The 12,153-nt window shown below is 41.2% G+C and overlaps 1 protein-coding gene across 1 annotated transcript in view; it reads left to right on the top strand.

The window, feature by feature from the left end:
* Positions 1 to 9,627, top strand: part of bsnb (bassoon (presynaptic cytomatrix protein) b) — a 57,214-nt gene extending 47,587 nt beyond the window's left edge. Inside the window, 8 exon segments of the mRNA XM_046875484.1 lie at positions 273 to 380; positions 383 to 2,312; positions 2,742 to 3,688; positions 3,887 to 4,001; positions 4,099 to 4,233; positions 4,376 to 4,431; positions 4,823 to 4,922; positions 8,705 to 9,627. Of these exon segments, the coding sequence (XP_046731440.1) occupies positions 273 to 380; positions 383 to 2,312; positions 2,742 to 3,688; positions 3,887 to 4,001; positions 4,099 to 4,233; positions 4,376 to 4,416 (3,276 nt within the window). The 3' untranslated portion in view covers positions 4,417 to 4,431; positions 4,823 to 4,922; positions 8,705 to 9,627.
* Positions 9,628 to 12,153: the final 2,526 nt, after the last annotated feature.

Genomic DNA, 12,153 nt, shown 5'->3' with positions numbered 1-12,153 from the left:
TGTATAAACCTGTTCAATTCACATTTATCCACATCATTAGGTTACATTCTTTGTATTTTAACAGATAACACAAAGAGGAAATGTTTTTCTTTTATGTTCGGTATTAATAGATTAATAAACAAAGCAACATAGTATTTTACTTTGGTGTATTGGATTTGCAAAAAACCTAAAACACATAACAAGTAAATTATTATTTAACCTGTTATTTCCTGATCTGTTTCAGTTATTGATTTTTCTTTTTCTCGTCTTCCCCCTCTGTTTCTTTCTTACAGCTACAGAACTCAATTATGAGGAAAGTGAAGCGGACCCTCCCCAGCCCCCCTCCAGATGAGATACCACTCCCAATAGTAACTCCTGCAATGTCCCACATGTACAGCTCCCTGGAATACCCCAGAGACTATTGCCTCGTCCAACACATGGTGTCATGAAGGTGGGTATTCTGAGTGAATTAAAAGCTGTCGAACAGGAGTCTTCCAAGCTACGCAAACAGCAAGCAGAACTTGAAGAAGAAGAGAAAGAGATCGATGCTAAGCTACGCTGTTTGGAATTAGGCATTACCCAACGCAAGGAAACCATGGTTAAAGAACGTGAGAGGCGAGAGCTGGCCTACCTGCGTGGCATCGGGGACGCAAGGGACTACATGTCAGACAGTGAACTGAACAATCTTAGATTAACTGGCATACCAACAGGCACATATGAAGCAAATGGACTGATGTCAAGACCAAGCACAGCACCTCTTAGCCAATATACTTCTGACCCAAATGTGACTTCTCAATATCCACCCACCTCCTCTTATGTCATATATCCATATCCTCAGAGTCAACCTGCACCGACACAGCCACCGACTGCTGCCTATCAGCAGATTGGATTTCAAGCACCCCAGTACCCAGCACCATCCCAGCCTCAGCCAGGCACCTTTCAGCCACACCCTCCTCAACCCTCCCTATATCAAACACAAGGTCCTTACCAGGGTCATGCTTATGCCCAGTCATATCAGACAGATATAGGCCTGCAGCAACCCAGTCACCAGAGCTTTCAGCCTCCTGCATCTCATTTGCCTGGACAGACATTACCATACCCTGGCCAAGGACTGCCCTTTCAGCCCCAAACTGATATGCTTTCTGGTCATCAGCTGCCACGACATACATCACTAGCTGATCTTGAACAGAAATTGCCAACCAATTATGAAATAATTACCAATCCTGCAGTGTCAGTTGCCACCTCAGCTCAGGACACTGGCTTTAGTGGTGCCTATTCTTCACCCATGGCAAATGCTTATGGGCCATATCGTACCCCTGAACAAACAATGGCAGAGCACATGCCAAGTCCAACATCTGGGTATGGTACAGATGGTCTCTATGCCACAAACCTAGAACAAAATATACCCAGAAACTATGTAATGATAGATGATATAAGTGAACTTACAAAGGAGAACATGGGATCGACTGATGCTTCGAGGACAGGTTATGGGAGTGAGAATGGCCCACAGAGGATGGGTTATGGAGATGGGTCTGAGGATCTATATGGAAGACCTGGCAGCACCACAAGTTACCACCATCAGGGTACTGTGGACAGTCATGGCCGTCCTAGCACAACTGTGAGTGGTGGATCTTCCTATTACTATGATGACTATAAGCATTCTCCTCGCAGTAGTTCTGGAATGGGCAGCCAAAAGCATCCTTCTAAGAACTTGGCACCAGCTGCTGTGTCCTCCAAGCGTAATAAGCACAGAAAGCAAGGCATGGAGCAGAAGATTTCTAAATTCTCCCCCATCGAAGAGGCACGAGATGTTGAATCTGACTTGGCCTCCTACACAATCACAACACCATCAGGTGGAAGCTGTACTATGGTTTCTAGATCAGGGGTAAAAAAGAATGTTTATGATCAGCAAAAGTATTATGGCTCAAGAGAAGGCTTGGATGAAGATGAACGTCTGTACAGCTCTGGAAGATCAAGGTCCACAGGCTATGGCATGGATAAGATTTCCTCAAGAGAATCAGGAGGGTACAGAAGTAAGTCATATGAGAGAGACGCCATGGAGCGATCTCAGAGGGGTACCCACAGCCGCAGCGGACGTAACACTATGCGTACTCAGAACTCAGAGGAAGAGAGTCCACTGAGCCCAGTGGGCAAACCGGTTGGTATGGGACGTGCCTCAGACCCACATGATGTTAGAAATCAGTATGGCTCCAGCCATTCTCTTCCTGATGTTCAGGATCATCACATAAGGGATATGCCTAAGAGCCATGCCTACAAGCCAGATGACCCATACTTAGTGGATGATATGCACTGTGCTGTTTCAGACAGTGAAGGTAACTGGTGCTAAATTATGCCTGCCTATTAAATGTGCATCTCACCAATCAAGACACTGCATGGCAGTGATTTTTTCATGGAGAGCAGAATGGATACATTTTGTTAGCTTTTTATGCTAATGTTCTGGTTGTTGCAGAAGATCACATATGCCTCCTTGTTTGCATGTTGCTTCTAAGTGTTGTGACTATATGTGAAGTTGTCTGTACCTCAGTTTTTTGTGTTATGCATGCTTTCTGTTTACTGGTTTTCCCATTTTCTTATTGACTTGGACATTTAAAGTTTTTTATTCAACTTCAATTCTCTCATTGGAAATGTAGCATGCTTTGGGAATTCTCACGTCTTCTGCATGACTTCAGTCTGTACTTTTTTTCTCTTCTTCCTCTACAATGGCATTGACGTTTGATTTTTGTCTTGGTTCCCATCAAAAGCATATCATTTAGGACAGGAAGAGACAGACTGGTTTGAAAAACCACGAGAGGCCACTCACGATCGTTCCAGACATCAAGGGAGTGGAAGCCACTCCTCTACAGGTAAGAGAGGCAATGTCAAGCACACATACCATGATTATGATGAACCCCCTGAGGAAGACTTGTGGCCACAAGATGAATACAGCCACCAACGCCATTCCTCTTCCACATCCCGAGAACACAGACACCATGTTAGTAGCTCAGGACATCACTCAACAGCCCGGCACCCCTCGGAAGTTTCAAGATCTTCCCGTTCTTCGAGATCACATCCAAAGGACCCATCGGCTCGCTCTGAAGCACGCAGCACTTCATCCTCTTCACATAAAAGATCTTCAGAACCCAGATCTTCACAGCCCGGGAGCCGCGACTCTGGCGAGTACTCCCGTGACCCTGCATCTGGGCACCATCATAGTGGTCAACGGGGGCCAAGGCAGTCTGGTGCTTCCAGGCGGCAAGAAGTTCCTTCATCCAAGCAGCAGCACCAGCAACAACAACCGCCGCAGCAGCCGCAACAGCAGCAACAACAGCCGCAGCAACAGCAGCAGCAGCAACAGCAGCAGCAACAGCAACAGCAACAAGGCTTTGTAGGCCAACAGCAACCGCCACAGCAAGGACAGCAAAGGCCCACAACACAACCAACAGCTGGCAGGCAGGCTGCACCTCAGCAGCCTGAAACTGGGCAGCAGGTTCAACACACCAACCAGCAACCTCGTACTCAGCAGCAGCAGTCACAGCCACAGGTTGGACAACAGCCAGCAACGACCACAGCAGGTGTGACTCAGCCCACCACTATAGGGGCTGGTGTTGGAGCCGGGGCTGCCCAGCAACAACCTAAGCCAAGCCAGGCTCCAGTATCAGGACAACCGCTGGCTGCGGGACCAACCACAGCTCAGCCGACAATTTCTGGGGTAAGTAGAAATTGAATTTATTATTGAAATGTTCTTACAAATGAACAAAACTAGCATGAAAATGAGAAATACTTCAATCTGATCCCTGTTACTTGCGACTGTTTCATTGATCTTTTATAAGCAATATAGAACAAGAATTAAGAGTCAAATCTAGAGTTAACTGATAGCAGTACATAAATAGTCTAATCTGTTGAACAGGGAGGGCAGATGAAACCTGAAACTGCTCCTGCTGCACCATCTCCTGCAGTTGCAATTGGATCAAAAGCTGCACCCCAGACTGCTAAAGCCCCTACGACCCCAGCAACTGCCATTGGTGAGTCTAAATTCACAAGTTGCCTTGCAACTGCATTCTCACAATGTGTTTAAATTGAGGACTATATTTCTAAAAGCTGCTGTATTTCTTCTTACAGGGTCAAAAGCAGCTCCTCGGCCAGGAGGCATTGGCAGTGCGGCGCCGCCACCACAGCAACCCACAGACAGCGAAAACGTTTTCAGCAAAATCCTGCCTGGTAATGCAGCGGAACAAGCAGGGAAACTAGGAGACGGTACGTTAAAAAATTCTAGTCTATACATGACAGGAAGAATCACTTTGCTTTCTTTGTATCATCTTGAAATGATCAGGAATTTTTTATATTTAAACATTCCTTTATATATCTTCATGTCCTTTATTTCTGGTGTATTTTGCAGCTGTGTCTGCTATTGGCAAGAAGTTTACATCATTTTGGTGAGCTGCTAACTGGAAGGTGAGTGTTTTCTCATGATAGTAAGTCTATTTATTTCAGGAATATGTGAAAGAATAAACTGAAAAGTATATAATGCTTTTAAATATAGTTAATCATCCAAGCTCCTGCTTAGGTTTGATTTTGCCAGTATACTAATGGTAATAAATGATACTCTATTTCAAGTTTTCAAGTTTATTTCAATAGTGTTTTTTACAATAGGCATTGTCACAAAGAAGCTTTACAGAATTTAAGAATTACACACACACACACATTTGGTATAAAATGCTAAACTGAAGCCTGTAAGCATCCATTACGTGGTGGCTACATTAGCCTTCTAGCTCCATTTCACAGCTGTAAAAGCAAAGCAATCAAAAGAAAAATTGTGTCCATCTGCTGTGTTGTTGCTCCTCAGGGTTCACTGTGGCTGAGCAGAGGAGGCATTTTACTGGAAAAAAAATTATAAACTGTTTCTGCCACCCATTAATCTGTGGATGGAGGACACCTGAGAACCGGTAAGTTTTAATTTCATACTCCATTATTCAGTTTGAGACTCTGTGAAGAGCAATGTCTCAGTGCTGATTCTTTGTGACTAACAAAATATAAAATAGTTGTAATCTGAGAATTAGATGAGCTGTGCAAGGCACTGCAGGTGTGTATACTGTGTTTCAAAACATTAGATATTACAGTGAACCTTTCCAGCTGATTGCTGATATTCTCCCATGCACAGTATATATCTATATAAATATTTATACAAATAAGACTGTCAAACTAAACATACTATATGACTAAAAGGGATTAGTGATCATTCAGCTGGTAGTGAGATCAGACACTGATGTTCTCAAATTCCATTTCATGCAAAAGTTGTTCAGTGGGGTTGTAAAGATCAGGACTTTATACAGAGTTCTTCCCCGCTAAGCTTGACACCAACAACCACACCTTCATGAAGCTTATGTTTGCCAACTTAATAAAACAAACCAAAAATATCAAGTTTGGGGAATGTTTTATGTTTTTCACTGTTGAGACACTTTTACATTTGTATCATGTGTTTAATGTTTATTGTTCAGAATATCGTGCTTTTATTAGGTTTAAATGTCATAGAAATCTACATTTTAACATTCTGATGGTGATTTCTATATTGTGGTTGTGAATATAAATATGCTAGAAATATATTGGGTTAATATGCACAAATGTATATTCGAGTCACATTGGCTTTATTCTCATTCCAACTATATGCAGTGTAGTGCACATAGAAACGAAACAACGTTCCGACAGGACCCAGGTTGCTACATCAGACAACATAAATTAACAAAATCAATACGCAACTAGACAAAGCTTCCAACTACAACACAAAGCATTTAGTATAAAACAAACAAACAAAAAAAACAGCACAAGTTAATGAGAGAGCAGACACAGTAACTGTCAAAAACAAGCGTAGCAGCACTGTAGCGCCGAGCAGTATGGCACAGAAGGTTGTACAAGTGGATTGTCTGTATAATACTAAAAATAAATATGGTACATTTAAACATTTAGTTCAAGCAGAAAGTGTGCAAACAGCAATTTTACATTATTGCATTATGAAGTTTTTTCTGTCTATACACAGATCTGAAATAGAAAAGGCATGACCCTTAATTTCTTGTTTATTCACGCAAAAGTAAAAAACGTAAAGAAAAGTAACAGCACTTTTTGTGAAGCCTGCCCACATCCAAACCTGTCGCCACTAACGTCTTTTATACTATTTATGATGTCTGGAAAGATCTGAATTCCCCACAGTTGTTCGTTAGAGCTTCTTTTAAAGAGAAACGAGAGACGAGAAAGGAGGAATAGAAGAATGAGGCGTAATCCAATTCACAAACGAGAGTAGAGAACAGATAATGTCTAATACTAAAGTTACATGAACACTATATGAAAGATAAGATGCATAGAAATGACCAGAACATCGAAAAAACTAAACAAACCCAGAACATGTTGGGGTCATTGTTTCAGGTAGTGTTGCGTATATTAGCTTTTATTGTTGAGGTATGAGATGTTCAAACGTTTTATTTCTTTCAACCTTTTAAGTTAAAAAATTCATTTTAATTGCTCAAAGTGACAATATTGAACTGCACGTGATAAATCGCAGGTTTAAACGAATGCCCTGGTTTTTATACGTTACCATTTCTATAGCAGCAGCTCATTCATGGGGGCTCGTACGACATACACCGGAGTCTCATTATTTTGTGTGTAAATGTTGATGTGGAAGAATAAAAATGGATATAAAACACTTAGGTCCCTGAGTATCTTCTTATTACTGCACTTTATTTATTACCTCTGTGGCAGTGAATTTATTTGAATAAGAGGGACAGAGGAATCAGTGGAATTCCACTGAAACCATTGATAATATTACTCTTGGAATAAAGTATAACGTATAACGTACTGGAGCCACGTGTACTGGAGCTGTGAATTTATCACTTATTTCATCCAGGAGACTTTCTCCCAACAATTAATTCAGTGTGATGTTCTGCATCTCATTGCTACATAGTCTGTAGACACTAGACTGATGATCTGTGGCCTCAGTGTTTTATCTAGTCTCCACAGCGTTTGTCCTGTTCTGTCTCCTCACTGTACAGAGGTTGATAATCACGTCTGACTGATGTAGTAGGTCAGCAGGATCTGACCTGTCATTCATGGTTGCAGGAGAAGCGAGTGTGGGTCAGCCAGTTAGAGCTTTGGGGGATGTGTGTGAGGTTGGGAAATTGGAGCTCAGAAGTTAAGGCTCTGGGTTACTGATCAGAAGGTCAGGGGTTAAAGTCCTGGTATCACCAAGCTGCCACTGTTGGGCCCCTGAGCAAGACCCTTAACTCTCTGTGATCCAGTATGGCTGTGTTATGGCTGACTCTGTGCTCTGACTCCAGCTTTCCTACATAACTGGAATATGCAAAGTAAGAATTAAGATGTAATGTAGATGTGACAAAATCAGAACTCTTTTGAATGAGCAGAAGGTACACTTAATGATGATCCATGTCATCATACAACTTTGTGTGTGTGTGTGTGTGTGTGTGTGTGTGTCAGTACATCAGATTAAAGGCACTTTTAACCCTGCCACCAATCCGCCTCAGCCCGCAGATTACCGGCCAATCCCAGCTGTGCTAAACCCGTGCAGGGGGTGTGGCTAAATCACTGTGATTGAGGTTTTGGTTTGTGATGCTGTCTAATGGTGAAAGAGCAGGATAGAGAGAGAGAGAGAGAGAGAGAGAGAGAGAGAGAGAGAGAGAGAGAGCTTTAATATCACACTTTGTTACAGTGCTAACGCCGTCATGCTAACACCGTGAAGAGACACCGATTCTGTGGTGGCTTACGATTGTGGATGAAGGAGATATTTATTTCTCTCTAACTGCTTCTTAATTTTCAACACAAGTAGGACATTTATTTACTATATATTGTTGAGGAATACATCAGCACCCCCCCAGTGTATCCCTGCAGCTGTAAAGCTCTGGGATAGATTCTACCCTCCTGCCCTCTAGTGTTCCAGAAGGGTAATGCAGGTTTTATATTATCAAGGCAATGCAGACTTAAGATTGATTCTTTTCAGGGATTCGGTGACGATGATTTAGTTCTCAGATTTCTTCACTAATTTGGTTTCTGGTTTGTCTGTATTGTCCAATCGTTCCCCTCTCGAGGGTGGACCATAAATAGTTTGAGTTGTGGAAATAGCTAATAATGTAAATAAAAGTAAATAAAGTAATGTAAATAAAGTATGCTATTGGATCTGTGTGGAAATCACTTTCTTCACCGAATCAAATAAAATGACTTCCTGATTGACTGCTTGACCGTTAGCTGTTGCTCTATGACTATTAGGTTCAATAAAAAAACCTGGGGAGGTGGTAGCTTAGTGAAGGCATTAGACTTTGGATCTGAAGGTCGTCCAAAGTGGATCCGAGTTCAAATTCCAGCCACACCAAGCTGCCACTCTTGGGCCCCTGAGCAAGGCCCTTAAGGTAAAGGTGGCCTGGGTAAAGGTAAACATCAAAATGGAGTGTTTAATAAATCACTCTGTAAAGCACAAAACTTTATGATCATTTTCAATAAAAGTAGATTTATGAAAATGTATCTGCCTTCAAAAAGAATAGCAGAAATTGTAATTGCACATATTTACAAACCTTTACATTACGTTAGATAGTGTATTATATAAGAAGTGTGAATTTGTTGTTGTGGTTTTTATTATTTGACACAGGGTTTGCGGAAACACCTGTGGATTCCTGTGCATGAAGACTCAAGGGAGACACCTGCTGATGTTTTGCTCCTCTTTTATCTGCAGGTGGATGATCAGGCCAGGAAAAGCGGATGAAGATCCTCCATGAGCTCCCTCGGTCTGAACCTTCATCATCTCACAAGACACGTTTTGCTCCACTCCACCCGGGGGGCGCCAGAATGTTCACTTCTACCTAATAACATCACGCTATAAAACTGTAAACCTGTGCTCAGGTGTCCTTGCTCCATCTCTCTCTCTCTCTCTCTCTCTGTGTCTCTCTCTCTCTCTTACACACACACACACACACACACACACACACACACACAGATTAATGATGACAGAAGCAGTTCTTGAAGTTTTTTCCAGACTTTCTGAGACTGATGGTTCTCCGACCGAGCGGACATTTCCACTAAGGCGATGATTGATCTTCTTTTTGAATGTGTTTTTTGTTCTGTCTTTCTTTTTTTTCCTGTAATATGTTTATGTGCACTCGAATGCAATCGTGTAAAGTGTCATACATGCGACTGCACGCATGGAAATAGATGTCTTCTATATAAACCCACGAACGCTCACATCTTTTCATGGTCTCTGAGGAAGAGGACGAAGAAGAGGAGAAAGAGTTCAACATTGACATTATAACATTCCCTCTTTCTCTTTTAGCCATGATCGTGCCATCACACACAGAAGCCCTCATCTCTTCTTCAATTATGATATTATTATTATTGTTATTTTGTTTATTTTTTGTTGGCCTGATTTTCTTTTTTTTTTTTTTTTGCAATTAAGAGCCTTATCCATTTTTTACATACCTCATCATTTTTTTGGGTTGTTTTCTTTTATTTTCCTCCTTTTTATTTATTTTTTTGCACAGCTGTATTCTACTGTAAAGAGACGTGTCTTTTACGGCGCGATACTGTAAATCACTGGAGGATTTATGGATTTATATTTGTAAGTGTTTGTAATTTGTTTATTTATTTAACATTGTTTTTTTTTCTTTGTCTGGTGTGTTTCCTTAATTTATTATTGAATTAATTTAAATTACGCTTGTATTATTTGGAGGTTGATTTTCCTCGGAGCAATAGCATGCACATCGTGATAGAGCACAACCATTTTTTGTTCCAAAAATCACTCGAGTCTCTATCATTTCATCACAAAGCATGGCGGTGGGATCGTCTGTGAGCATTTCCCATATAAAACACACACACACACACACACACACACACACACACACACACACACCTCCATAATTAAACCTGAAACCGTTGTCCTGAGTTTCCATTTCAGATTCTCTATGCAATGATCCATTTCGCTCGTCATTGCCGCGTTTCCATAAAGACGTCACGTCACCTGTGAATACACTCATGAATTCGTTTGTATTTATCTTCTTGTATGTATTGAGATTATTATTATTATTATTATGGCGATTTTGGAATGTTATCTATATATTTTTTAGTCGCATGTTATTAATTATGCCCCCCTGGTTTTTCGGGGGACTCTGTTGCCAAAGGGTTAGTCTGTCTTGGACGTCCACCATCTTGTTGCTTAAAGCATGGTTCTTCGTTCTGCCTGCTCGTGTGTAGTGAACAACTCCTCCCGTCTGCGTGTTCCGCCGTGTTCTGGCAACACGCTTCACTCGTGCACTCATTACGACGTCTCCGGGTCATCAGGCCAATTTCACGTTTAAACTCCGCCTTCTTCCAATCAGTGTGGAGTTTGTGGGTCACTGATTGTACAGGATGTCCAAGATGGGGACAGGGTAGCTGTTCAGATGTTGGACTTGATCAGAAGATTGTGAAATGAAATTCCAGCCCTACTAAGATGCCACTGTTGGGCCCCTGAGCAAGGCCCTTAACCCTCAACTGCTCAGCTGTATGAATGAGTTAAATAGAAGTGCTCTGGATAAGGGCGTCTGCCAAAATGCCATTCCTGAAATTGTGAGGCTCTGCTGCACTGCTTAGAGTGTGGAGGTGTTGAACCTGTGAATCTTAAACTCCCAAACAACTCCAGATCTGAGTACACATGGTAGCGTTGTGGAAAAGTGTACACATGGAAATCCCTAAAAAAACCGTATTCGCACAAGCCGTAGCGTAGAAGGAGGAGAAGTTTATTAAATTGTAACATTACAATTCCAACTGAATCCAAATAATGTAATATAATTGCTCTGGTGCACTTCTTATAAAGGAGGATTGAACCCTCCAGGCCACTAAAACACTAATCAGACTAGACTGCAGGTGGATTATACAAACCCCTAGCACACTACATGAACCCCCAAAAATCAAGCTTTGAAATAGACACGAGTGAACCCAAATTTAGGATGGAGCTTGTTTATCATGACATCATATCTACAATCCCACATATCTTCCTGTTGTTGTTTTTTATTTTTTTTAGGTTTGTAAATGGTTTTCTTTGTAATTAATGTCTGGGCTAAATCCTCTCTAGTGCAATATGGTGTTTAACAAACAAAGACTCACAGGCTCAATCCTTCCAACTCTTCATGTAGGGTGCTAGGGCTTTTTCATCCTGGAGAGCATGCACTAGGGGAAAATGTCAGCCAAAATTCCTGGTTGTCACCAGAGTGTAGGGAACAGGGATTTAGGGCTTTGGGATGGAACTTTGATCATCTTTCTGTGTTTTGGGGGTTTTATTTATTTATTTATTTATTTATTTTTGGGAGTCATGATCAGAATTATGGAAATGTTTTCCATCATCGTTACCATGGAGATGCTTAGTAACGAGTGCATGAGCCAGAGCGCTTTGTCACAGAAACCTGAACACGGAGAGAGATAAACATGCATGACACACATACACACACACACACTGTAAATACATGCGATTTTGTACAGTGTTTAAATATCATGAGTGTAAAAGGACCGCCGTCTTGTGCATCCTCACGCCGGCCTCGCTGCCAACCTTTTGTGCTTTTTGTGTAAAAAGGATGATGATGATGATGATGATGATGAAGATGATTGTTAATATGATTATTATTATTATGACTATTATTGTTATTATGATGACAAAACTGCGCATTGTATCTGTCGCCGGCTCTCGATGACTGTTGATATTGAAACAGTGAAAAAAAGTGCTCTGTGTAGAATCTCCATATTGTGTAAAAAAAAAAAAAAAAAAAAAAGTGGCAAAAATTCGTCTTGACTTCCATTGTTACTAACTGGTACTGGAAGATATTAAAGTGGGCATGTGACTATTTTCCACAGCACACACACACACAATACACACACACACGACTACTAATTGGATAAAAAAAATATATATATATATATAATACATGAATTTAAAAAAAGAAAAGAAGAAGAACATGCAACAAGTTTCACTCAGCCTCGTACGTGTGATGGGCCGAGTGCGAGTCCAGTACCCATTGTGAAACTTTGTGTTCTTTTTAATGTATTCCTGTTCAGAGATAGAATACACACTGGTGCATCATGTCATGTAATGTGATTATGAAAAATAATGGACCTGCAATTTGTTTCCAAACAGGAACAGAATAAAGAGAAACATGAGAA

The sequence above is a fragment of the Silurus meridionalis genome, chromosome 19, assembly GCF_014805685.1.
Source record: "Silurus meridionalis isolate SWU-2019-XX chromosome 19, ASM1480568v1, whole genome shotgun sequence".
Taxonomy (NCBI): domain Eukaryota; kingdom Metazoa; phylum Chordata; class Actinopteri; order Siluriformes; family Siluridae; genus Silurus; species Silurus meridionalis.
Note: the sequence above shows the minus strand (reverse complement) of the source record. Positions and strands in the feature narration are given on the sequence as shown.